The 26,549-nt window shown below is 41.6% G+C and overlaps 1 protein-coding gene across 2 annotated transcripts in view; it reads right to left on the bottom strand.

Annotated features, from left to right (window-relative positions):
* Positions 1-1,003: 1,003 nt before the first annotated feature.
* SORCS1 (sortilin related VPS10 domain containing receptor 1) overlaps positions 1,004-26,549 on the bottom strand; it is a 261,108-nt gene continuing 235,562 nt past the window's right edge. The window contains exons 20-28 of one of the 2 annotated variants that reach the window (XM_058841925.1): positions 23,165-23,298; positions 20,963-21,086; positions 19,869-19,981; positions 17,468-17,599; positions 7,973-8,072; positions 4,579-4,684; positions 4,245-4,405; positions 2,703-2,821; positions 1,004-1,355 (exon numbers count right to left, since the gene is read on the bottom strand). In XM_058841925.1, coding sequence (XP_058697908.1) covers positions 1,299-1,355; positions 2,703-2,821; positions 4,245-4,405; positions 4,579-4,684; positions 7,973-8,072; positions 17,468-17,599; positions 19,869-19,981; positions 20,963-21,086; positions 23,165-23,298 — 1,046 coding nt within the window. In that variant the 3' untranslated portion in view covers positions 1,004-1,298. The remainder of the gene's footprint in view (positions 1,356-2,702; positions 2,822-4,244; positions 4,406-4,578; positions 4,685-7,972; positions 8,073-17,467; positions 17,600-19,868; positions 19,982-20,962; positions 21,087-23,164; positions 23,299-26,549) is intronic. The other variant, XM_058841926.1, reaches the window with a different exon arrangement.

Consider the following 26,549-nt stretch of genomic DNA (forward strand, 5'->3'; position numbering starts at 1 on the left):
TGAGTTGGGCTGGAAACCAACAGTTGTAATGACCATGGGTTAGGCTTCACACAGCTATCCAGTGTCTTTGTTTGAGGTGTGCTACTCCTGCTTTCCCACTGTTCCCTTGCAGTCTATGGGAACATGTCCTCATTTCCACTTGCAGGGTAAGATACAAGCTTAAGTTATTGGTAAGAAATCAAATCTTGTGTAAGAGTGGTCCTGTGGTGCTGAGGCTCAAAATGCTTGGCAACAGTCCCAGGCCAAGTTCTCCCACAGTGGCAGGAGTTTGCAGATCTGCAGCCAATGGGGGTGCCAAAGAAAACCATAGGAAAACTGCACAGACCTCTCCCTGCTCCCTATTCTATGGACAAGGTCCATTTCAAAAAACTGACAGGGCTTTGGGTGGCTGAAAAAGCAGAGATCTCCTGGGCCTTCCCAGACAAATTCAGCCATCAGCACTACATGGAGCTGAGGGTGTTGCCTTCTCTCAGCCAAAACTGAAGGTGGAAGGCTGGCACAAAGTACAGTAAGTTCCTGCTGGCAAGAACCTCCTGCCTGCAATGCATGCTTGTTCTGTTCAGGTTAGGAGGCAGTGTTATCCTCCCATAGCACTACCAGTGGGATGCCTTGGGGTGAGCAGGCTCAGAAAGCTGTTTAAGAAGGAGCCTGGCCTCGCAGTGGGAATCACCCACACTCACACTCAGCCTCCTCGCAGTGTGGGGCATGGGCAGCAGCTGCAGCTAGAGGAACGAAGGGCAGAGTCCAAACAGAGAGACAAACCAGACTGACCAAGAAAATTTTCAGTGCCTTAAAACTCCAGTGTGTTTTTTGTGTGTGTGTGTGTCCTACGGAAATCTGCTGGAACGGCTACCCCTCCCGCAGCCCAAAGTGCTAAAAGAGCAGTTAAACCTAAAGCCAAGAACCCTAAACTCTCCCTCCCACCTCCCACCACCCCAGCCCTTCTCCCCCCACATCCCAGCCCACCCCTCTCCCTAAAGAAGAGACCCCCCCCCATGCATATTCTTGGCCTATATCATTATGAATTTTCTACAAATTAGAGACAGATCAGAAAAAAGAGAGTGACAGGGTGAGGGGAAGGGCCGCAGGAGTGAATAGTGGTACCAGTTCCTCTCCCCCCACCCCCCACTAAAATTGAACACCTGTACAATGCAGTTCCACTATGGTCTCAGTATAATGTCCACATGCACAGGCTTAAAGCTAAAAACCCTTTGTCATCTGAAGAATTAAAAAGTCCAAATGCAGTGAGCTCTCCTCCTTTTTTTAGATACAGATGTTGGTGTCCTCAATTCAACCATTTACATAGGTAGGGATTTCTTTTGTGCTCTGGGGCTCAGCAGCTGTGGAAATACTTCCTGTGGCAAAGAACAAAATAAAATCAGTACATAATATGCATATTTAGTCAAGGAAGATGCTGGCAGGTATCACCTTGATGACCTTTGGGATTCAACTGTTCCAGACTGACACATTCTTTCCAGAAATATTTGCTTGTCATTCAAACACTGAAGGTGATAACCTGTTCTCTTGCTAATGAAGATGATTCACCCATGTTGAAGGGTAAAGGGAAAGGCAGGAGCAGAGGGGTGGAGGGAAGGAGGAGGGGTTGAGGTCCTCAGAGGAAATGTGTAACTCATTTGAAATGATAAGGTGTTGGAGATTTCATAAATAACCTTAACCTTACATTTGCAAAAGAAGTACTTAAACCACTCCTATCCAGAAAATAAGAAAGAGAGGTCTTGCTGCCAGAGTTTGGAGAGAAAATTAAATGATGCAGCGACATGAATTCTGATTCCTCCAAGGCAGGATCCCTGAATGTTAGTCAAAGGTGATGAAAAATCAAATGGTTTCTGAACAAGCATACAAAAGAGAAACACCCAATTACAGTCTTGCTTTGTTTTCCCAAAAGAAAGAAAACTCATTAAAAAAGAAATTGCTGATTTCCAGAAACAGATGAGGTGGTTGTATCAGAGAGTGCCTTTGCACTTTCTATTCTGTTCACACCTAGGTCCAGACCTTCTCATTATGTCAATGAGCTCTGATTCAGTTTTCTCATTCATCTCACTGACAGGATGGAAAAACACTCTTAGGATGTTTGTTGGACTGATTCCTTTTGATACATAATTGAGTCTGTGTATCTCACACATTTAACTTTAGGGCTGGATTGTGCAGTCACAGGTGCAAACCAAGGAGTTGTAAAAGGCAAGTTTCTGGTTCAGTGCAGTGTCCAGTAGCACAGCTGAGAAATGTATAATTTCTCATTATATTATGAGAATAATTCTGGCTGTTATAGAAAGCCAGAAATGCTATAGATGTGCCAAATGAAAACCTGCCCCCAAAATTTGCTTTTGATTTCTCTTATCCTAGAGTCTTCTAGGGTTTCGTTTCCACCACCAGAAAGAGCAGTTTTGAAGGTACCTTGCATAGAGTGACTGACCCTTGCCACTACAGTCTGCATGACCTGTAAAAAACATATTTTTCCCTGTTCCTGGAACAGCGTGAACCACCACCACTGGATTCTTTTAGAAAGGGGAAGCTCAAAGCCCAGAGCTCACCCCACTCTAGGAAGAGTTCCTGACTTGAAATTGGGTGTTTCCCTCTTAGCATCTTACAACAATTTTACCTTGGAGGTTTCTAGGGGGGAAAAATCTAACAGTAACAAAAAAAAAAAAAAATTAAAAAAATTGTTAAAGTTTAGGACCCACCGCTCTGGGTCTTGGCTTGAAATCTCTTGGTGATCCACAAGCTTTTTGGAAGTCCTCTGTCCAGACTACCTTGGTTGCATTTCCTTTCCTTGGGTTCTGGACTGTGGCCTGAGGTTGCTCTGTATAGGAAATACCACAAGGGAAGGTTGGTCTCCTCACTCCATCCTCTGTTCTGCTAAGCAAGGGTGTCCAGGTCTTCTGATAAATAGCTGTTTAAAAGCTTTTAATAGCTAAAAAATCTCCTTAGGTTAGGAGAGATCAGCACTGACTGCAGTGCAGCTTCCAGCTTAGATATCAGTTTCATCATGAGCCTTTCTCCTTTTCCTCCTAGGTTGTTTCACAGGCTGCAATCTTAGCACATCACACTCCCCCCTTAAACTGTCCTTTTCCTTGGTCCCTCTCTACAGGAGCCGTGACTCCAAGCCTGCTTTAGCAAACACTCAAACAGATTTTGTGAACATCCTCAGGTGAGATTTAAAGTTTGTTTAGGCTGATGAATCTGTGCAAATAAGGAATCTCAGTTGTACCTGTGCTTCACTCCTGCCTAAGTCGCAGAATTGGGGTTGGGGTTGGAAGGGACCCCTGGACATCATCTAGTTCAATCCCCCTGCTAAAACAACTTCACCCAGAGCCGGTTGCACAGGATCATGACCAGGACAGCTCTGACTATCTCCAGAGAAGAACACTCTATTACATCCCTGAGCAGTCTTTTCTCTTTAATTCCTCTAAAATAGGTGCATGTTCTTATTTGCAGGGGTACCTCCAGTCTGGACCTGCAGAATAGTCATCTCATGAGTGAAGCTGAGCATTGTCTAAGCAGTCCTGGCTTTAGCAGAACATGTCTCCAGACTGAAACTGTCCCTGCTCTCTACCAGTATTTCTATTGTAGCCAGGTAACAGAAATCAGACAGATCCCAGAATGCCCTGTCCAATTCTATTCACTTTAGGGCCTAAAAAAACCTGCTTTTGGAAATAATCAAACACAGAGGCCTGTGGGAGAAGTCAGCCGGAGGATAAACCCAGCTGCTCAATACTGAGATCCCAGGTTTTACTCAGTTTATTTGGGAATCAGCCAGACTAACACTGCTGCTGGCAACAAGGTCTGGCACAGCACAGAGATACCAGCAGTCAAAACATCAACAGATATTTAGCTTTTAGATATTACTTACCAAATCACCTGCTCACCTCCATGTTCCAGGTGAGGGTGGCTGAAGTTCTTCTGGAAATGGGGCTTAGCCCCACAACTACATCAACCCCAGCAAAATAAATTACATTGCCAGCAGGACTTTTTTGAGAAGGGGAGGGGATCTACGTAGAGCAACTAGGAGAGAGAAAAAGCCTAAAGTTGTTCCCCTCTCTTTCATCACATGGCAGTGAGGGAGAGGGAAGAGTTAGAAGGTTTCCTGTAGCAAAACTAATGTTGCAGCAGAAGAGGATGGGAGGAGGATTGTGCAGGAATATGGGAAGAGGGGAAACTGAGAAAAAGGTTAGCCAATTATAAGTCAGAGTCTGACCAGCTGCAGGATGCTGCAAGTTATTTACCTATGGGGTGGACTTCCAACTTCTCATCTACTAGTTGCTCAGGGCTCATCATCTCACTTTGAGGGACATTAGGTATGCTTTCCCTCTGACTGACTGGACTGACCATCTCTTGATCTTTTTCATTCTGCATCTGTGCATATATATTAAGGCCAGGAATCTTCCTAAAACATTAACAGAAACCATCATTGTGTGGTACTCTGGCAGATGATGTAGTATCAGCTTTTACAAACCAAAAAACAACTCGCTCAGAAAAAGAAAACCCAGCAAACAAACCCCAAACACCTCAGCGAAAGGCAGCAACAGAGACAAGGAAATGGCTCAGGGAAGGTCATACCTTTTGAACTTGTAGATGACAAACACAGCTAGTCCCACAAAAACGACAGAGAGGAGCATCAGCATGGCTGAACCACTGTGACTGGGAGTAAGGTCCACCAGGGGAGCTGCAAGAGAGGAGAAGCTTAGAGGCACCCCCAGCCTGAAGTGAAAACTGCTCACTCCAGAAATACAGTTCATTCTCCCCTCTTATTGCACTTGTAGCAGGTCTACACATCTCCTGGGCTTCTCTCCCTTTTTAATCCAGCTGGGAAGAAACCCGAGTTCAGATCACCTGTGGTGCTCAACACAGCCCTTGGTGTGAAGTTCCACAGCTTTCCCCTTAGAGGACTTTCTTTCAGATTCAAGAAAAAAAAACAAAACACACCAAAAACAATCTTAATCAAAGAGCCTCTCAGAGTTTTGCTCACCATCTTGACACAACCCCTCTCACAATAAGGCCAGCAACCATGGGGATGGAAACCCATGGAATTCCCAGAAATACAGAATGGTATTAAACAGTTTCCATCACTCTCACACACATATACAGGAAGGCAATGATCCTCCAAGCAGTTCCACATGTAGGAGCAGAGGAGTCAGCTGTACATGCAGACAGACAGACAGACAGACAGACAGACAGACACAGAGCTCCAGCTGTGCCATGCCAGGGACCAAGCACACCCTCACACACAGAACACACACACAGAGAAGGGCCCAAGTAGTGCCCTTCTCTGCAAGGCAGTCAGTCAGCTTGAACTGCTGCCAAACACGTCCTGCCCCTCTTGCACCTCTTCACATGCACTGAACAGACCCCTCCTAAACCAGAGCCAGGAGACACAAGGAAACAGGCACACACAAGCAAAGGCACACACATCACACTCACACGTATGCTCAGCTTCACACCCAGACTGATAAAGCCAAAATTTACAAAGTGAAAAACCTTCCCCTTCCCACATCTAGCAAGAACCAGAATAAAAGAATCCATTATTATGAATTCCTCACACATCTCCACTCTGTCCCCTCTCCATCTGTGTTTTGTGGGTCTCTGCAGTTCTGTGGGATGACAAAGTGGCTCTCCAGCCTATTCAGATTCAGCATCACTCAATGTTCTTGCTCTAATGCTGCACTGAGAGCCTAGTAATAAACAGCTATTTAACTGCTTTGTGAGGAATATTGGCATATTTTCCTCTGCCTTAGAGTAAGTTGTTGTCTTTGGGTTGGGGACATTGGTTTGTTTTTTATCTCGTGAGAAGAAGGAACAAACATGATAAATGAATCGCAACCTGTTGTCTATAATTGCCATAAATTAATCCTTCCTCCAGTGTGGTCTGAACAAAGAAGACAGAAGCCTGAAATGTGCTGAGGCCAACGCCTGCCACTCTTCTGTGCTCCAGGGAATTCATACGTTCACACTCACACACAGACAGAGGGTCATTTCTACAGGGTCTGCTTGAATGTGCACTCCAAGCTGCTTTAGACACCTGCACTTCTGCTCCCTGCAGCTGCTCTGCTGCAGAAAATGCTGCTGTGTGTGGGCAGGCACACAGAGAGGGGAGCACACCCGTGCACTGAGGCATGGGACATAAATGTAGCTGCACACATACATGTGTGTGTACACTTCCAAAAGCACATGTTTAGCTTTGGGGTTCAGCTGACTACAGCCTATAGCTACCAGAGTCCAACACAAAATCAGTGAAAAGGCTGGGAAAGAAGGGATAACAAAGCCCAGAGTAGCACCTTTGGGTATGTGCATCCCCTGGGACTGTGTTTCTAAGGGTTGCTTCTGGCACTGTGCTGTGTTCCAGGTTTCCCTCTTCATTTTATTTAATTTTTTATGAAAGCTTGGATTTCCAAAGGCCAGTTCTTCTTATTTTCTAACAACTAAAACAATAGCTTTCAGGAGAGAAGTAAGTCTCTCATGGCTTTTTGTCAAATTTTAGACTACTCACAAGTTTTGGTATCATGAAATTGTGCCTTTTACTTAGAGAACAGTCATGACCTCTGCAGCTTGTTAAGGAGACATAATCCCCCAAAGACCTCACAGTGGCTTTTCTCTAGGTTTTTAATACATAGTTTGGCCGTCCAAGCTCACTTTGCATTCTTACTAAATCCTGTTTCTGCAAGAGACAAAATCCTACAGGGATCCTATAGGACACTGAATCCAGTTACAGCAATCATTCACCAGTGGCTTTGAGAGAGTACCACAAAGCCTACTGTGCAAAAAAAATGAGTGTTTCCATCTGTTATGGAAAAAAGGTACTCCATCCTGGTGTCTGTGTGTAAATACAAATAAAAACGTGCATTTTTTGGTAAAAATTACAAACAATAGCACGTAAAACAAATTTTTGAAGTGGACATTATATGCTTTTGGTTCTAACTTGTCTAAAAATAAGCATCTGTTCCACAGCTAATGGAAAGCAGAAACATACATCAATATTCCCAGGACATACATTAGAAAGCTCTGCTCAGGAAAAATGAAATATTGGAAACCCCAGGCCTTTCTTTTGGGAAGATTTAAAGGCAGTCACATTACACCCTTTCTTAATAGTCTCTTAGTCTCTTTTTTCTTACTGCTTACCAGGCAGCACATGGACTGACACCTGGTTGGGCAGATCCATTCATACCACAAGAAGTTTTTTGGAGAGCAGTTTGCTGGTACAAATGAACTGAGGGTTTAAGTTGGCAAGTTACCAAAAGAAGCTGATACCAATTGATCAGAATTATCAGCAGTGCCTGGGGAAAACTAACTCCTAAGAGTGTGGATTGGTTTGTCCCACCTCTTGTAGTAGTTAAGTAGGACCTTTGCTGTGAAATGAGGTTTTAGCATGCAGAATAGACAGTGACATATGTAATTTAATAGCAGGACTTTGGAGATGACTTATTTTGATACAGGATTAGTTAAAGTCCAAACTGCTTGATCTTACTTTTGTGCATATCTGTATTGATTGCAGTCTTTTGGACTGCTGAACAACTTTTGAGCAGTGTTTAGTTGCTTTGAATGTTTGTTGACTCTAAAATACCTGAACATATCCGAGGCTAGCAGGTAACTTTTGCACCGTGTGACCCAGGCTGCAAATGCCATGGTGCTGCTTAGATGTTTAATATTTCAGAGATATCCAAGAAATACACACTTCTACTGTTACCTATACCATGTTTCCAAAAAAACCAGTAAATTCTTGCATCTAAGAAAACAAAAGGATTAGCTGTAAATGCAAAAGCCACTATATCTTTTTGGCATGATATAGAAAGGGGAGGTAGAGCAGACATTTTAATGTCTGCTCATACACTGGGTTGTTATTGTGATATAAAAATAAGAAATGTTTAAAATACAGCTGATAGCATGCTAGTACCATTGATATATTGCTTGCTGTGCTCCAGAGCAACACAGAAGGCATACACAGGAAGAGGATACTCACCTGCTGTTAAATGGGCAGCATGGACAAGGATTCGAACTCCTGGCTTCAACTCAAAATGGACCAGGTTTTGATTCAGCTTCTGGATCAGTGTCTCTGAAATCTGGGGAGGAAAAAAACCAAAAAAAAAACCAACCACAACAAAAAATAAAGGAAAAAAAAAAAGAAAAAAACAGATGATAAAACAAGAAATGCATTGATCATTTCTTGGTCATTGGTTTAGATTGCCAATAGATGGGTAAGAAATGGAGCTGTGGACACAATAAAGATTTTGCAGACTTTCTGAGCACAGACTCCTATCACCCCACAATGAAGGATTTTGGACAAAGTGGTTTGTGAATGGTCATCACTGACTGAGCAACAAGGTGCCCTGTCACACCTCTGTAGGAGCAGCCCAGCAGCAAGAGGGAATTGAGCCCCAAAGGAACATTCTACCCACATGTGAAAGTGGCCACAGGAGCAGCCAGCATGTCAGTGAATTTATTCACTGTTCCAGGGAAAAGGAACATTTCAATTGTTAATGAACACTTGCTCGAAATAAATTACTTCTTGCTTGTTGAGTGGCCAGTTCCATGCTCTTAGAGAATGTTCGTAACATGGGATATACCTGAATAAAAATTAATGGTTTAGATCCTTGCCACAGCTTGCAGTTAATTTTCAAATTCTAAAAGCAAATTTCATTTCATCCAGCTCTGGGATTCAAGACAGCTGCACCCTAATCCTTAAATATGTACCAGAACCAGCTCGAATCTGGAAGTGTTTCCTGACTACAGAATGTGGCTTAAAGAAAATGCACGTTCCCATCTCCTCTTATGGGTTACATGCATAACCCACTCTCTTTCATGATATTCCACAGAGCTTTCAGAGCACCAGATTATCTTCCATAACCGACAACATCAACAGAGCCCTAGCAGAAAGGAAGCAGATTACTCCTCCTTTAAGGACACAACAGAAAAGATGAGCATTTGCTGAGATAAGACCCCATGAAATCTGTATTTGTACAGTAAGGAGCCAACCTTTGGACCAATCTGTTGGCAAACATGCTTTTTTTTTAAGTCAGTTTGTTGCAATATGCACAGATCCACTTTTTCCACATCACACTTCATTACATTCAAGAAGTTCCAGGCATGCTGCCATTAAAAACAAAAAATCCAGATAGATTAATCAATGAATGGAAGCCTACAGACATGGTGTTGTCAGTTTGTTTGTCTTTTGTATGTTCATATGCCTGATGCTCCCTGTATTTCACATTTTCTTAGAGCAGAGATCAGTTTTCCAGTTGAACATTGGCTATATTAGGGAAAGGTGGTTGGAAAACTGGAAACACAACATCCCCCATAACCCTTAATATGCAGTTGCTGAGAATGTGTTTTCATAGACACACCAGGATTGAGTGGAATCGCATTCTAGTGCTCACCACTTAATTCAATTTGTTTTAAATAAATCCTTATTCCTTCTCAAATATTAATGAAAAAATGTCAGAAAAAAGAACATCCCAATAATTTTTACACCATCTTTTTCATGTTCTTAATTTTTGTCTGGTTGAGCTATTTCAGTAAATTCTACCCAGATATGATTAGATGTTCCTTGGCTATCATTCATCACAGTATGAGATTTATCTGCTTCTTTTATTTTTTTTTTAACATTCTTAATGGTTCTTTCAATACTCTTGGCTCATACACTTCATTTCTGGCTGCTGATCACTTGAATAGGTGCCTTTGGTCCAATATCAATTTGGCAATAACTCTTACAGGCATTCTATTTATATTTTTAAATATATCTCTTTAAAGTTACAATTTATTTCATGGGTGCCAGAATGAGCAGTAAATTTATTTCTTCCAATATCAAGAAAAAATACCACCTGCATTCAAAGAGCCATCTGTTGAGCTCAGAGCAGCAGGGATGGTGACACAAAGATGTGCAGTACATGAAGAATGCCTGAGAAGCAAATTATAGCTCTCTTTAAGGATTTGAGCATATTAATAACCAAGATTGACAACTATAAAAAGTTTTTCATCTCTAAAACTAGAGCAACAGATGCAGATTGATATGCTGTAAACCTGGTACATTAATGGCTCATGGAACTAATGGGAAAAGTATCATCCTGGCTGTATGCAGTCCCACATAAAACCTAACAGTTCTCTTCCATAATCCTGCAGGAATTTTCCTTTCTGCTCTGATATCCTGATGCTTCTGGGGTAGCTGAGCCTCTGGGAAAAAAAACCCCAACAAACAAACCCCCAAATACAAGACAGTAAACTAAGGAAAGGAGACAACCACAAGTTGTGTCATTCCTCTTCAGCACACTGTGATAGCCACACAAAATGGCAGGGAAAGGGCAGAGGTGAAGAACACACGATGCCTTCTCTACCAGCAGAGTATAGAATGTGATATTCCTGGGATATGTAACTCTGTCTGCAGCTAGCAAACATTGCTAGGTAGTACTGGAGAATGGCTTCCTCAAGGATTTGGGCAAGAAATGGAAGAATGGGAGAATCTGGAGAAAGCACAGGAAGGTACAAGAGGTTTGATTGGGTTCTAGTGACCTGAAGGAACAGTGAGATCTCCCCTGGCCTGCCTGCAGCTCCTGTGGCACTGAGTGAAGAGACACAACAGCAGCTGAGAGGTGCTGTGGCTGCCTCCCAGCAGGCAGGGTGTGCGAGAGGAAAGTCAACAAAAAAAGGCCTTCCTCTCTGAAGGGCCAATGGAAAGGAAAAACAGGAAGGAGAGAGGCTGTAAGGGTGAAGTAGTAAGGAAAAGGAAGAAAGACAGAAAGAAAGAGTCACAACTGAAATTTATTATTACTGTATTGCTTTGTTACTTGATTATGAATGAGGACTTCATTGTATAACATGAACAAATTCATCTCAGACTAAAATAATTTCTGCCTGAGACCATCAGTGTCTCAGCAGAGCCCTGAAGCAGCTGTAACCATTCCAGGACTACACACAAAGTGTCAAAACTGGCAGCAAAACTGTTCATTCTGCACAGAGTATAAAGCACATCTCCTTGGCTCGATTAATTACATGTTTTCCCAGTGGCTTTTTGTGTACAGCTTTGTTTCTGGGTTTTTTTGGGGTTTTTTTGCCTTGGTCTTTATGGAATCTGAACAAGCGAAAAAAGTGAGTAACAGCCTAAGATCTTCAAATGTGCTGGAAGTTCTATTGAGAATCAGACATCTGCCTTCCTCAGGCAGCTCTGGAGACTCCTGACACACGTCTGAGGGAAGAACAGATGCATTCAGACGTGTTTTTAAAATGTTTGCTTGTTCAGTACAATATTTTCATTTTTCTTTATGTGGAAAACAAGACAGACATACAGAGTGAAAATGCATTTCTGTACTCCTAAGAATTATCTGAAATAGAAATAGAAAACCATACATAATGGCTTACAAAAGCCAGTATTTGAGGTCAGTGAGCAGTTTACATAAACCTCAAGGGCCAGATTCACACTGGGATGGGACACTGGTCTCCAAAGCTGGACCTGGCAATGTTTGTGGTCCCCACATGGTCCCAAGGGGGCCTGTGAGCTGAAAGGTCAGTCAGAACATTTGCTTTGAGATTGGAGGACAGACTCCTCTGCATTTCTCACTCTATCGAGCCTATTTCTAGCTCAGTTATCAGACTTTAATCTAGGAATGGTTCTGATTAGAGTTGTTTACAGTATTAATAAAGTGTCTCTGAATTAAATTTCCACACAAAGGCTGATCTCAGTTGCTGAGGTAATTAAAAGGTTTAAATGGTGAACATTTTGAGGTTTGTGCTTCCCTTTATTTCTGTACTCTAAGAGATACCATGGATGTATTTTGGTTTAAAAAGCAGAAAAGGAAACATCAAAGTACTTTGACCTGTTTCAAAAATAGCAGTGCAACTCCAGCTGAACAGGCAGACCTTCATCTGGGGAACAGGTTGGCCTCAGGCCTCCCCCTCTTCATCTCTCCCTCTTGGAGATGCAACTAACTTAGCTGAAGACAAAACTTCTTAGAATAGCAACCTCCTAATTTATAGTCTTCAAGAGTCTCTCTTGTGAAAATAATTAGCTTTCAGAATTAGTTTTGGTCCTTAACTGAGCCTCATTGACTTTATCTGCTTCATTTGCAGAATTAAGCATGATGTGCAAAAATAATTTAGTAATAGGAACTATTCTTCATGTATCATTTTTCATCAAAGGACACATAATGAATAATAATAACAGACAATTTGTGAATGGTAAAAAAAAAGAGATTCCAATTTAAAAATGGAACAAAACAAAAATTAATTTGGCTTCTCTTAGCATTTTGTCAGATTTAGGACTGTAAAAAAGCCATGTGAACCAAGAAGCAGAATTATCACTGAGAAGGGCATTTTCCCATACCTTTATTGACTTTTGAAACCCCTGGTATAAATTATTTTAGACTAATTGAACGTGATTCAACAGTGCTAGTATGCACTAGCTAAGAATCTTGATAATTTTATAGATACTGTGTAAAGATCTCAACTAATGAGTGCTACACTTCTATTCAATTCATTGAGCAAATCAATAAACAACTAAGGAAAGAATTATGCACATTGATTTAGTAGGAAGAAACTTGAACCAACATTGGGAAAGTGAAGCAGGAGTCAGGGCCAATGTGGATTACTTTAAACTGTGCCACTTGCCCTGGATAACCTTGGACACTTCACATGGGGCCTCTAGAGCTCGCTTGCCTTAGCACTGAAAAGAGCACAGTCACTGACTTAGTGGCTCCAGCAGGAATTTCTTCAGATCTTTAATGAAAGATGCTAAATTCAAGCTGCTGGGAGTACCCAGGGACACTGTGAGAGAACGAGGCAGAGGATATTCCTGTGGTTACTCTGGGACAAGAATGGAGCAGCAGATATGAACCCAGAGAGAACCTGGACATAAAAGCCAGGATCCACTTTTGATGAACAAAGGCAACCAAAAACAGCCTTGAGAATCAAGGGCTGCTCTGTACACTGAGCAAAAGATGAGGGAGAGAGGGCTCACAGTCACGTGGAAGGAGTTAAATCAAAGGTATTAAGACAAGAGATTTACACAGCCTCTCCTACAGCACACAAGCAGCTATTAAGAAAAGCTGGCTAAGGAAATAAAAAGCCCCTGTTACAAGGTCTTTTGGTTCACATTATTCCGTTCTCTCCTCATCTGCCTTTACTTCTTAACACTGGCCCAACCTCCCAGAAGTACCAGTGGAAGACTTGATCTTCATTCAAAGGCACAGATGTTAAAAAAATTCTCTCCTACTAAACATTAAATTATTTACCCTCTATATCAACCTCTTCCTGGAATTTGATTTCCAGGACTGATTGGCACAATTTTCTGTAAGATTTGAAGGTGTTCACTGTCATGATCTTGATGCTAAATATATTTTGGTGATGGGCACACCTGAAATACATCAGAGAAAAGAAAAGTACTGAAAGCAAATACACTGAAACACTAAAGCTTAGGAGGGTGGGTGAAAGAAAACCCCAAACTACAAAATAAGATAGAAGCTTCATCAGCTGCAATGAAGCAGATGTAAAGCTAAATCTGCTTTAAGGAAAGAATCCCAAGAGATATATGCTTCCAGGCTTCCCGAATGCCACTCTCAATGGTTTTAAATTCACAAGATTTATTTAATCTCTGCAGTTCATCACTGTCCATTTGATATTCAGTCATCCATGTCATTTCCCATCTCTTTGGCTGGGTACAGATACTGGCCACAGCTGCAGCATATTGAGTACAGTTGGCTACCAACCAGCTGATGTTACCATTTGCCAAAGTCTCCATCCTATGTTGCTGAGAGCTCTTCTCAGAGAAAAGATTAATGGCCTCAAATGTCATTAACTATTTGCTCCTACCCCCTGTTTTGCATTCTCCTACAGTAATTTTGAACAGGCCAGTGAAAAGCACCCAAACGGAGAACTAAAGAGAAATTCAGGATAACACTGAAACCTCCACTTGAAACTTCACTTCAGAATTCTCATGTACCTTCTGCTTACATTTCATTTGACTAAAAGAAAATGCATGTTTGAAAAAAAAGCCCCCACTAGAAAACAACATGGAAGATCATCCGAGAAATGCATAAATAAAAAGATAACCCATCAAAATCCTCCTACTGAGTAAAACCATACACTGCAACAAATAATCGTAACTGCCCTCTACTGAATTTTAAGGAGAATATTTTCCTACCGAGCATTCATTTTGAACTGGATTTGTGCCAAAAATAACTCAATTTTTTGAAATGTTACTGTTAGAGATTTGCCTTTCACTGAAGAGAAAGAATTTTGAAGAAATCTGCTTTTGAAGTAGCAGATCTGAATTCTGTAATTATTAAAGTCACCAAGCCCATCCATAAAGATGGTGTAACAACTGCATTCCATCCCAAGTGGCCAGTGGCAATTCTGTGTGGCTGTTTTTGCAAGATTTGGGATATTTCAGTGTTGTTGCAGTCGTAGCATGCAAATCAAAGACCAGTGTTTGACAACTGCCAATTATTTCTACATTTTTAAACAGGGTGGTTATCTGTCCTTAGCTACTGTTAAATGAAGCAGAGCAATCAAATGACCCAAATAAAAAAGAAAAAGAAAAAAGAAAAAAAGCCACAATATTCCTGTCATAAATACATAAATACAAGATTTATAATGTGTTTTGGGATTCTGCAGGATGAAAAGGCCTTTTGATAATTTAGGAACCTCTGAAGAATAACTTTGCACTGACTACAGAAAGTGGAGTGGATCAAGCATTTATTTTGTATTTATGTATTTATGTATTAGGTGAAATTGTCCTATATTGCACATTGAGAAAACTTTCCCAGACTCACATGTAGCAGTTTTTTTTAGCTGTCAACAGCAGTCAAACTTTTTAAAGGTACTTTAGTTTGCAATGGATAATATTAGGAATGCAGAGTTCCCATTTCTAAATGCAAACAGGTATGACAATAATTGATTCTATGTATACATTAAAAAAAATATCTGGGACAATTGTATGAAAGTGATACATCAGGTCAGGAAGAAAATGGCATTTACCATCTAACCATAGTCTCAAAGGGAGCATGAGACACAAATGCACTACCCTCATGGAAAACTGCATGGAAATGTACATTTGTCAAGTGGGGCACTACTGCAGTCCCACTACTATTGGCCTACGGGTTCAGATTCAAAAAGCATGAGTGGCACAAAGGAGTGTTATTGACTTTGATAAATGGGAAACCAAGACCTAGATTTTCAAGGGACAGTAGACATTTAAGTGCCTCTGAAATCAATGGGAATTATGCACCTAGATACAAGTGGCTGGGCAGAGAGACCTAAAAGCATGTTTACAAAGCCAATTGAATATGTATCAGATAAAAACAGCACAGCTTAATCCACCCCAAGGAGAAACAGCAAAATGTAAGCCTCCCATGGTTATTAAATATGAATGAGATTTACTGGTAGATGTGAAAGTCCATGAAACCACATACACCCCTCATGGTTACCCATGGCAGAACAGTGGTCTAGCTCAGGTGATGAAGAAAGTTATCTCTATAATGAAGTGCTTCCTTAAGGAACCTTATTCCATTGCAGTACTTGTGTAAACTATTCCCATTCTATTCCCTGTATACTTGGAAGCTTCTTTTCTAAATTAGAAGAAATAATTCAGAACTGTAACTCCTTTGGGTGTGCACCTGCAAACTGGCAAACTCACATACGTGCCTTTGAATAGCTTGTTCCTTGCCCATGAGCACAAAACAGACTTCTATTCCTACCAGAAAAGAGCACTATACATCAGAAGTACCTCAGAAGCAGCTTAAGCTGTAGCTATCAAAAACATCTGCTCCCAATACTCATCGCAGCAACTTCAAGCACGGGGAGAGGCTGTTGAATGAGCTCTGAAACACTTTGGGCAAGGCACAGTGAAGGATCACAGACAAAACAGATGACATAACAGGAGCAGTATCAGAATATGCTTCAGAGCAGAGGGCAGAGACATCTTTTGTGGCAGTTCTCACTGAAAACCCCACCATTTTCTACTAGAGTTACTAGGAACGGGAATGCAGCACCCACAGACCAGAAAGAAAACCATTCTGACCATCCTGGGTTTTTTTGCCCACAGGAGAGAGCTGGCTGCAAATGGCAAACAGCTTCTCTCTCCTCCAGAGGTTACCATTTGGACTCTGCAGCATGCCAGAGATGTTGATGGAGTTACACTGAAAATGACATTTCTTCTCATCCATGAAAAGGGCCAGCGAGCACTGCCAGGGCTTCCTTTCTCCACAGACACAAAGACTATATTTTTACAGGAGAGAAAAAGAGAGGCATAAAAAGAGGGAGAAAGAGTAAGCTGCTGAGTGCCGGAAGGGAGCTGGGTCAGATGTAAATTTGAAAGTTTATGGACTGGCTTCCCTGCCAATTTGTGAAGGAAGCAAGGAGAAGGGGAAATGAAGGAGAAAAGGAAGGAAAGATTTTTCAGAGCAGTAAATCTCCATATTTTTTGTTTACTACATGGGTGGTGAAAATCGAAGAAAAAAGTAATTTGTCAAAAGAAAAGATGACAGGTAGGAATGCTGAGCAAGGGAAAGCTTAAGAGTATGGGTGACTTGGAGGTTTGAGGCTCACAGCTGAGTTAACATGGCTTGAGCCATGGACATGGAGTATGGAGAGGCAGAGGTACACTGATGCTTCCCTCAGAGTTATCTTTGCCCCTGGAATCTGAACTAATAAGCTGAGAGACAGCAAAGGAGCTATGGGACAAGAGGACATAGTTTAGTGGTGCACGTGGCAGTGTTAGGCCATCAATTGAGCTCAATGGCATTAAAAGTCTTTTCCAACTTTAACAATTCTATAATTCTACAACATTTCAGGATTTTTTCCCAGCACAATGTTTTATCTTTTAATTACAATCCTGCTAGGCCCATCTGGCTGGTAGGACCTTTTGGGTCTGCAGAGAGACAGAGTCCTTCAGTCACCATAACCTATTTCAGCTGTTCACAGAGAAAACAATCCACAGTGGCTCAGCCGCACTTCCAGCACCATGAGGAAGGCAAGCAGATCCCATCCCTGTGCCTGAAACTAATGAAGCTCTGAACTGCCCAGGATCACCACCAGCTCTGTCCTCCAGTGCATTCTAGACTCTGGACTATAAGCTTTGCTTCATGAAGCTACTCCACAGTTCCTGTCAGCAGGAATCAGCCCCTAAATCCTTCCTTCTTTCTTACTGCTTCCATGAAGTAAACAGGACTTCTAAGGGAAGACAAATATGTATTTAAACTCCTAAAGGAAGCTCCAAAGCCTGTTTCCAAAGCTGGGGAGAAAAAAAAAAAAAACAAAAAATGCCCCAACCCCAAAAATACCGAAACATAAAGAGAAGCCCTGAAGAGAATGTAAAATGTAACATGTACCCCAGTGAATCAGATGCATTTCTACCATAATTATCAGTTTTACCCATATACAAATCCCATATACATACAGATGTATATCTCACACATATACACACACAGAGAAAAGCATAAACTTACACTTCTCCAAGTAATGGACAATATACCTGCTCTAGGTTTGCTGCTGCTCTTTTTTTTTCTCCTGTGGCATCTTGATACGGTAAAATGAAGAGTTCAGCAGACGTGGGCAGGCCAGGGAGCACTGCAACCAGAACATGCTTGCTGGAAATACCTGTAGCCTGACACACAGACAAATGGAGACAGAAACAGAGGGGATGGCACTGAATGCTGAGAGTTTCTTCATTAAGACATCACAGTACTTTCACCATGTATCTTGTACATCTCGTTGGCTGAAATTTTTAAGCTGGGACTTTAATATCCCTAATTTTGACACATTAGACAAAAATTTGTAAAAAAAGTCACCTACAGGCATTACTGCCTTGGCCATCTACAGTCTTATGTTTCAGCTAACACTACACAATCAGATTGCCCAATTATCATCCAAAAAAGGACCTAGTTTGGCCCTCAGTTTTGTTAGACAAAGGAAGGAGAAACATAATTTGACGAATCTTCCTCCATTGCCTTTCTATTGTGAATTATCCACCAAAGGCACTTAAATGTCAAGGTTTTTTTTTAACCTGAAGTTTTCAAGTACTGAATTTAGTTGGTCACTTTTAAAGTGGTGGAAGAGAAGTGCCTTCAGATACAAGGACAAATCACAGAGGCACAGCAGTAGTTCAGGAGTAAAGACAAGGAGGAGGTGCTCATTGGAGGAAATGGTGGATGCAGGACAAAGGGTCAGCAAAACTGATCACAAATCACAATTTTCTGAGCTTTTCCTGTGGAAAACCCTAGCATGACTGCTGACAATCTGGGGGAAACCCTGTGGAGTCCCCTCCACCACACACCAAGGAAAAGCATGTGTCTTTGTTCCCTTCTTTTATTTTGCTTTGTTTTGTAATGTGGATTTAGGAAAAAACTCTTATAAATATATAAAGGTCTCTTATATTCTTTATGAGTATTCTGTGAAGCCAGGGCTTGCATTATTTCTTCTTGCCTAACAGGTTGCTTTAAGGTGTCAGGAAAAACATTCCTTCATTGCTTCATTGCCTTCATTTTCAGAGGCTGGGAACAATTTTTTTTTTCAAAAGTGGGAGACAGTAATCAGAAAATCAATGATGCGAGCAAATAATTATGATCAAAACAAGAAAAAGGATATTTTGTGATACTATGAAATTATCCCTACGCAGAGTGAAGATCAGATTTTAGTGCAGAACTGTAATTTTGTCTGCAGAATTTTATCCAAGTCTGATGATATTCTGTAATAAGAATATAATACTTTAATAAAAGTTCATAAAAATTCTATAGCATGGCTATAATTTCCTATTGAATTATTTAGTTATTTGACTCATTTTTATACCTTTTACTTAATTGCTGTAGAAATCTACTGGGTTTATCTTTAATTTTTACAGGAACTTCTCACAAAGGCTTGTTTAAGGTGAACCATTTAGCTACATAAAGATGGATAATTAGCTATCAATTTTTATTTTTTTAATCAAATAACAAAAAGACTTTGTCTTTTCACTGCTCTGCTTTTAGAATGTAGCCTTGGTACTGTGGTTTTACAATTCTTCTTTTTTATGGTTTGATTTTGCTTTATTGAGATGTTTATATTCTGAAAATTCACCTTGAAGATAAATGGATCCTTGAATACTTGATACAGACATAAATATGTCAGAAGATCAAGCTTCAGAAAAATGCTCTTTTTTTCCCTTTCCTCCTGTCTTAACAAAATACCAGAAAAAATCTCAGAAATAATACAATTTGTGCACTTGATTAGTGCATACTTTTCTTCTAGAGTTTTTGCCCAGATGATGCCACAAATAACACTTAAGCTTGCTAATAACACTGGTAAGGTTTTGTCCTTTCAAAATCTGAGTAACTTTATTTTTTTAAAAAAGCAGAAACACTATTTCAAACAATTCCTTGCACTATTTTTCTATTGAGCTGAGAAAGCCCAGCTATCTCTTCTTACCTCCTCAATTTCAAATCCAAATTTTCAGCTACACTAGAATATTTTTGTGATATTCTGTTCCATAGTTAAAGAAGGAACTTCAGAGCTTCTCTACAGTGTTGATGGGAAAACCAGCCTCCAGTCCTGCCCTGTGAGCCTCATGCCATATGAAGAATTTAAAGTACTTGCTGTGGTGCTCTTCTGTGTAGTAAAGATTGTTTAATTTTTGGTCTCCCAAGTTTTTTACAGCGTATCTGCAATTCCATCAGAACACTGTTGCTTTACACTAAAGGCTGACTCTGGGCACTATATTGTCATAGGATGACATCATTTCACCAGTCTAAAATTTAGGATGCTGGCCTCAAATGCTTCAGTTCTCCATTTCTGTGTGGTGGAAACAAAGAGACACCTTGAGAGAACAGCTGATCCAGTCCTAGTGAAGGAACAAATCAGGAACCAGAACCCTTGTAACACAGGTTATGCACACAGCTTACCTCCACCAGAGCTCTCTTGACTACTCTGCTGATGTCCCTTCTCCACTCTGGGATATCTGGGTTGTACTCATCAAGGTTAGGAGAGAACGATAACCTCAGGGACTGAAATTTCTCTGCAGATGCAATGACAGAGTGGTGAGTAAAGACTGAAATGCTTTAATGCCAAATGAGGGGTCAGAACTTTGTGAAACCTGATGCAGCTCATGTTTTGCTTAATCAATATGCAGATGGTGCACAGACTGTGAGGGAATCCGGCAGTGCACCTGAGAGACTCCCTGAGAGATGTGGAGAATCTGGGAGATTCATTACTTGAGTGTCTTGGAACTGAAAAAGGTGATCAGTCCTTGCTTGAGTGGATGAATAGCACTGCAAAGGGAGCTGTGCTGGGAATGTAAATGAAATGTTACCTTCAATTTGACTTCTGGAGCAGGCATGCCCTGCGTAGGAAGCTGTGACTGGACTCTCACAGATGTGCCCCAAACCCTAGAGATCTTAATTGGAATGGAACAGGGATAAATGTGGGGAGAGGAGTAGCCTTGGAAAATGTACCCAATCTCTGCTGCTGTTAACAGAGGTGCCCACATTGATCACTATCACCTAAAACTGGGATCCCCAGTGGGTTTTAGGCTCCATCTACACTAGATGGTATTTGTGTGCCCTAACTGCTTCTGACGCACGAGAACAATGTCAGATCAGTACAGATTTCTGTGCAGAACTGCGGCACACAGCACTGATTTGTCTTTCAAGCTGAGCAGCTTTTCTGTGAGTTAAGAGGCCTCTGCTGGCCAAGAAGGGGGAAAACCAGCTTACAAAACAAACTAACATTTTGACAGTCATGAAAGATGATGAAAGAGTGATGGAGCACATGCACAGGGCTCTGGGAAGGAGATCAATATTCTGCAATCATGTCAGTCTGCACTAATGTCAGGCAGTGGCCTTCAGAGATATTGCACTGGACTGGTAACACTGGAATTCAATTTATAATCTCACCCAAAGCATTCTGGAATAAAGATCTCTTGTTGCTGCCAGGTAACCAGGCTCTGTAATTGTGGACTATGGAGAATCCTGTGTGAAACTAAAGGGGAAGAACTCACCATACACTGCAATAGTCTTTGTGTCCTGAAGAATGGTGTTTCCTGCTGAGACCTGAACAGTGATTGTGTTCATCCCTTCCACAGAAAATGTGAATGTGATGCTCCCTTCCAATGTGATCAGTGGCTGCAAATACATCATAAAAGGAAAAATTGAGTTAATTTGGCTGGAAAGGAAAAGCAAAAATGAGTGTGGCTCTCTAACACATTGGGATGGTTTGAGGAGTTAGTTCCAGATTGCAAATTTCAGACTCAGGAGGGGCCCTATGACATGGCAGCTAATTTCCTGGAGAGAGCACACGAATCTCAGACAGGGATGTCCCCGTGAAGCTTGGAGTAAGATAAAAGGAACCTAAAATTTCCAAAGGAGCTATGTTTTAGGATTTGCAATGCTTCCTTTCCACTTAGCACATTGGTTGTTCTGGATCCCATGTTAAAATGCCCACCTTTGCCCACTCCCCAGAGAGGCCCAGATCCTGATGTAAAGGCCTGGATCACTCACTGCTCAGGTAGCAGCCTCCTTTCCTAAATCTAGTGTAAGTGCTTTATTTAAGGTGCAGAACTGCCGCCCTGAAAACCAAAGCCTTCTGATGTTTTCATAGTTTTAGTTACTTTCCCATGAAAGTTCTATAAACATAAGTTGTTTATCACATTCCTTCTAAGAAATGTCTTTTGATGGACGTTTCACATGACCAGTGTGCTTGGGAAGGTGGTAACTTATCCAGTCATTGTCAGGAATCTGTAAGTACTGGAGTCAGAGAATAAAGTTTTTTCTTCTGCTGTTCTATCACTGAGAGACGTTTGTGTGAATCATTTTGTGTCCTTTAGCGACACAGAACCAGACAAATTAAGATTTCACATTTGCTGTCCCATGTTATCCTCCGATACAGAGACATCATTTTTGGTAAATGCTGGTGCTTGAGAGGGAACAGATCCCTTTGGCTGTGAACCAGTTTATCAATGAGTTGTGTCCTCCAGCAGACTCTCCTTAACTTCTCTTTTTGCTTGTTAATGAACTCTGGGTGAGATCTTCCAAGTACCCAGTATTAAGTCAAATTGTGGCCATTGTAGTCTATACCAAAACCCACACTTCAATGAGAATGGAATTAGACCAACCCTGATCACTTCTGAGCTTAGGAGATCAGAGGGAAGGTTAAAAGGTGACAATCACAGCCTGTAAGTACCTCTAGGGGGAGATGATTGCTGATAGTACAAAGTTCTTTAATCTACACAAAAAGGCATAACAAAATCCAACACCTTGAATCCCAGACTAGGTAAATTCAGACTACAAACATGGTGCATGAGTTCAAAGCTCAGAATAATTAGCTGTGGGGAAATAGTTGGAGGAGATGGTCAGAAGAGAAGCAGTGCATTTTCCATCATCTGAGGAAAATTTTTAATGCAAAACAACAACAAAAAGTCAGGTTCTGCCTTAGTCACAAAGAGTTAAATAAAGCAGAAGGTACTGATCAAATTCATTTGCATTATACAGAAGAGAATCGTGTGTGATTATGAAGGTCCCTCTTGGCTCTACAAAATCCATGACAACCTCTCCCCTCAGAAACTAATTAGGGTTTCTGGATACTTTAGCCATAATTATATGTGAAGTAACAGTTCTAATGTCTGTGCAGATTTACCAAGACCGCAAGCACAGAGGCAGTGTGATGCATGACACTCTCACATCTGAGCAGAGCCCTGGGGCAGGGAGGTGTGTTGGGAACCATTTCATCCACCTGTAGCACATGGCAGCAAGGTCCTTTTGCACATGTGGTTTAGCACGGGGTGCTGGGGCTCAGCATAGGTCAATTCCAAATATCAAAAAAAGCTTCAGCTTGAAAGGTTGTTTTCCTAAAAAATCTTCCAAAGCCCCTACTTTTTTCTTGTTACTGAAGAAAAGAGGGTGAAGAAAAACAGTAAAAACTCTTCCAGATTTTGGTTAACTATGCTCCCCTTTCTTAAGGAAGAAAGCTATTGGTGACTTGCATGAAATAGCAATAAACCCTGCAGCTAAGGCACAGCCACACACACAAAGCACTACTTAAATTTCCATGTCGGTACCTCCAAGGACCATTAGTATCTCGGTATTTGGTTTATCATTTTCTTGCATCTGTGACTACATAGAAGCATTCCCAGATCCCTCCCTCCCTCTTCTGTCAGAGAGCTCCTCCAGGATTATTTTGACCTCAGTCCATCAGGAATACAAACCTCTGTGTTGTTCCCAAACCACCAGACATAAGTAAGTGTTCCCACTTGGCTTGGCCACAGCACTGCTGTGGCGTTGATCTCCTTGTTCTTCGTGGTGACAAAGGGTAGAGACAAGTGAACGTGTTCCAAGGGGCCTGCAGAGACAGAAGCAGCAGGTGAGTCCTCCCCCCATCTGAATAGTCAACCTGGGTGGGATATCCATTGGTTTAAGGAAGAAAATTCTTCCCCAGATCACTGTGGGACGTGACAGACTGTTGTGGCTTGGTACCATTTCTAGAGAGGAAGGGTTAAACCTGTTCCTCAGAGAACAGGAGCCACCCCTGTACCTGGAGCTGAAAAGCTTGGGCTCTCTACTGCATGAGTGTCATGAAGTCAGGAGCTGATCTAACTCTTACAATAGGGACAGTGCCCTGTTGTGTGAATATGGCCTTCACTGGGAAGACATAAGAATGTGCAGACAAAGGACTTCAGTAGACATGAAGTATCTTTGCTTGAAAACTGCTATGATTTGGTGAACTTCAGCAGAAACTCCTTCTGAAGGCAGCTATTCACTGTGTCTGCATTTTAATGTTACCTTATACTCCCTCCTTTTCATCAATAAACCCTCTTATTTCTTCAGTATAAACAGAACATAATTCATTCGACAAGTGACATTATGCCCAGGGTTACACATTTCCCATCTTCTGGAAACAGATGGGCCTTTGTTGTTAAATCTTGTTCTATAGATTATTTTTAAAATGTGTTCTGACTGTTCACTAAGAGAACAAAGCAATTGTCCTGAGTGACAGGGAAAGAAAAATAAAGAAACCTCAGGTGACATGAGGACATGAATTCCTTAAACATATTAAGGCCACATCTACACATCCTCTATCTGTGAGCTCTCCAGTGATGAGAATTGTTCATATGGAGCTGAGATGCATTGCTAGAGAATTTTATGTGTTTCCAGGGAGGATCTTTCAGGATATACCTCATGCATTAATCACCACTTAGACCTTGCTTTTCAGCTTAAATGAATACCAAATATTCCAGAGAAAACATCCTGTGTAACACAATAGGCAGAGTGAGGAAAAAAACTCTCCAAAATCAGACTGTACAAACAATGCCAGAATAAGGACCAGTGTTCCTGATTTATTACTGAAATGCATCTTTCTCTGGGTTGTAGACACAGCCACTGCTTAAGCTGAAGCAGCCCAATTAAGAGTTATCCATGATCAGATTAACCAAAGCCTGCTTATACATGAGACCATGGCTTATTCTGCCTTCTATAAGCAGCAATCAACACTCTTGGAAATTCATGAGATGCCACAATTTCACCCTTATGATTTTAATGGCATCCTCCTCCTCATATCCATTTCCATCACCACACTGTTCCTGCTTTCAGCAAGACCCTAAGACCTGAAAAACAGCAATTTCCCCAGCTAAATGCAGTGACAACTGTAATGATGGAGCCCATGAAAAATCTGATACTCTCCAGCATTGCTGTATCACTGCTCTGAACAGATCTCAAATGATCCTGCACAGCAGAGAATGCCCAGCACCTCCTTGGACTTTCTTCATACACCTGCTAGGAAGGGATATGAAGAATGGCTCAAGCAACCCAATTCTGCCTGAACATTTCCCAGCACAGCTGGATCAAGGAGGCTGAAAAGCTGAGCTGTTATCTGGCCAGCAGATGGGGATAGCTCACTCTGGATAGGCCCTCCTGCTAGGAGACTGCTTTCTCCCAGGTAAGTTTGAAGAGGATTCAAGAAAATTAATTTCTGAGCTTCATGCAGGGCTGTGGAGGCTATGGCCTTCAGCTGTCCCTGGAAAGCAAACAAGTGTGTACAAGCTCTAGAAAACCGAAAGGGAGAAGCTTCTCAAAAGGCTCACTTGCACAGGTGATGTTATTCTGAAGCATCTGAAGCATCCATAGATAATTTTCCAGGAGAAAATTTTGACATATCAGGACAGCTAAGAGACAGGCTGTTGGCTTGAGCAGTTTACACACAACAGTTAATATTGTCCATCCAGCTCAAAATGCCCCTGTCTCACAGTAACCTGCATTTCTGGATCCCTGGAGCAGGAAAGGCACTGCTTCTGTGCACTGGCCACATGGCTGCAGCAGCATGAGGGGAGCATGGCATGAAGGCTTGACTTTTATCTTTGAAACCACAAGCACTGAAGGCTCAGCGCCTGCAGCTTTCTCCTGCAGAAAGAGTGCTGGCCACAGGTAAGGAAGGTTTTGGAAGGCCCAGATCTGGCTGCAGACACTCATGTATTAACCCTGTAACCAGGGATCACCCAGTTTGTAGCCCTTCCTAAAACTCTGGATGTTGAGGCTGCACACTGCTTGTCTGTGCCTCTGACAATGCACAGTGTGTGTCTGTTTTAAGGACAGATGGTTTTGCAAAACTCCCCAAAGGCCAAGCTCAAACACCCCAAGCAGAATACTCAGCAGAGGGCTGAGTGGCAATGCAAGCAATCAAATAGGATTAAGGAGCTTTTGTGGGTCAGGGTGCTAGACTCTGGAGAGGGCTGGATCTCCTGTGCATCCCTGTCCTCAGCAACTCTATTGCTAGGCTGAGTGGCACCATGCTCATTTGTAACCTGTTTTGCAGCCCCTAATTCTTGTCATGTAGAGAAAGGTGAGACGTATCCCTTAGAGCTGTCACTTCTCCAGGGAGTGTGGCACATACAATCTGGGCCTGGCTGCAATAATCACTCTGTGTGCTGGCAATTACCTATGCAAAACACAAACATACACTATCAGCTGCTAAGTCACACAAACAAATCTGAATATTGTTACTTTCCTGTACAGCTTAAGCAATCAAAACACTTCATAGGCCTTCAGTGTCTCAAAAAAATGCATTAGAGCAGCTGCAGATGAGAAAGACACTATGAGTGGGTAAAGGCTGGACACCTGCCAACCAAAGGTGTTTTTCAAGGGGGACATTCAGGTGGATATTTGCTCCTGCTCCTCTAGTTCTCCTTCATAAAAATCCTATCTCCCACACTCCTGCCTCCCACTGTTCCCATCTGTTGACACAATGGCTCTTCATTAAAAAGCTGCTCTCCTACCCTGAAAAGGCAGCTGCTTTCATGCTGTGTGAACTAACCCCAAAACTAGAGGTAAAGTGTAGGGAATGTGCCAAATCATCTGCACAATATGTGGAGTTAGTTTGGTAGATGGTAAACAATATTTCTGTAAACATAACTTCATGTTTTGGAATTTCCTTTTTTCTCTGTTAATCTGGTACACAGTGAAAACATAAATAACAAACAAAAAAACTCCATAGTATAAAGAAAATTATGGCCCCAAACAAAATCCATTACAAATGCTACAAAATTTTGATAAATAGTTTGACCTTTTGGGTTCATAACCATGTGCTAGAATAAATATGAA

Source organism: Poecile atricapillus, chromosome 6 (genome assembly GCF_030490865.1).
Source record: "Poecile atricapillus isolate bPoeAtr1 chromosome 6, bPoeAtr1.hap1, whole genome shotgun sequence".
Lineage (NCBI taxonomy): Eukaryota > Metazoa > Chordata > Aves > Passeriformes > Paridae > Poecile > Poecile atricapillus.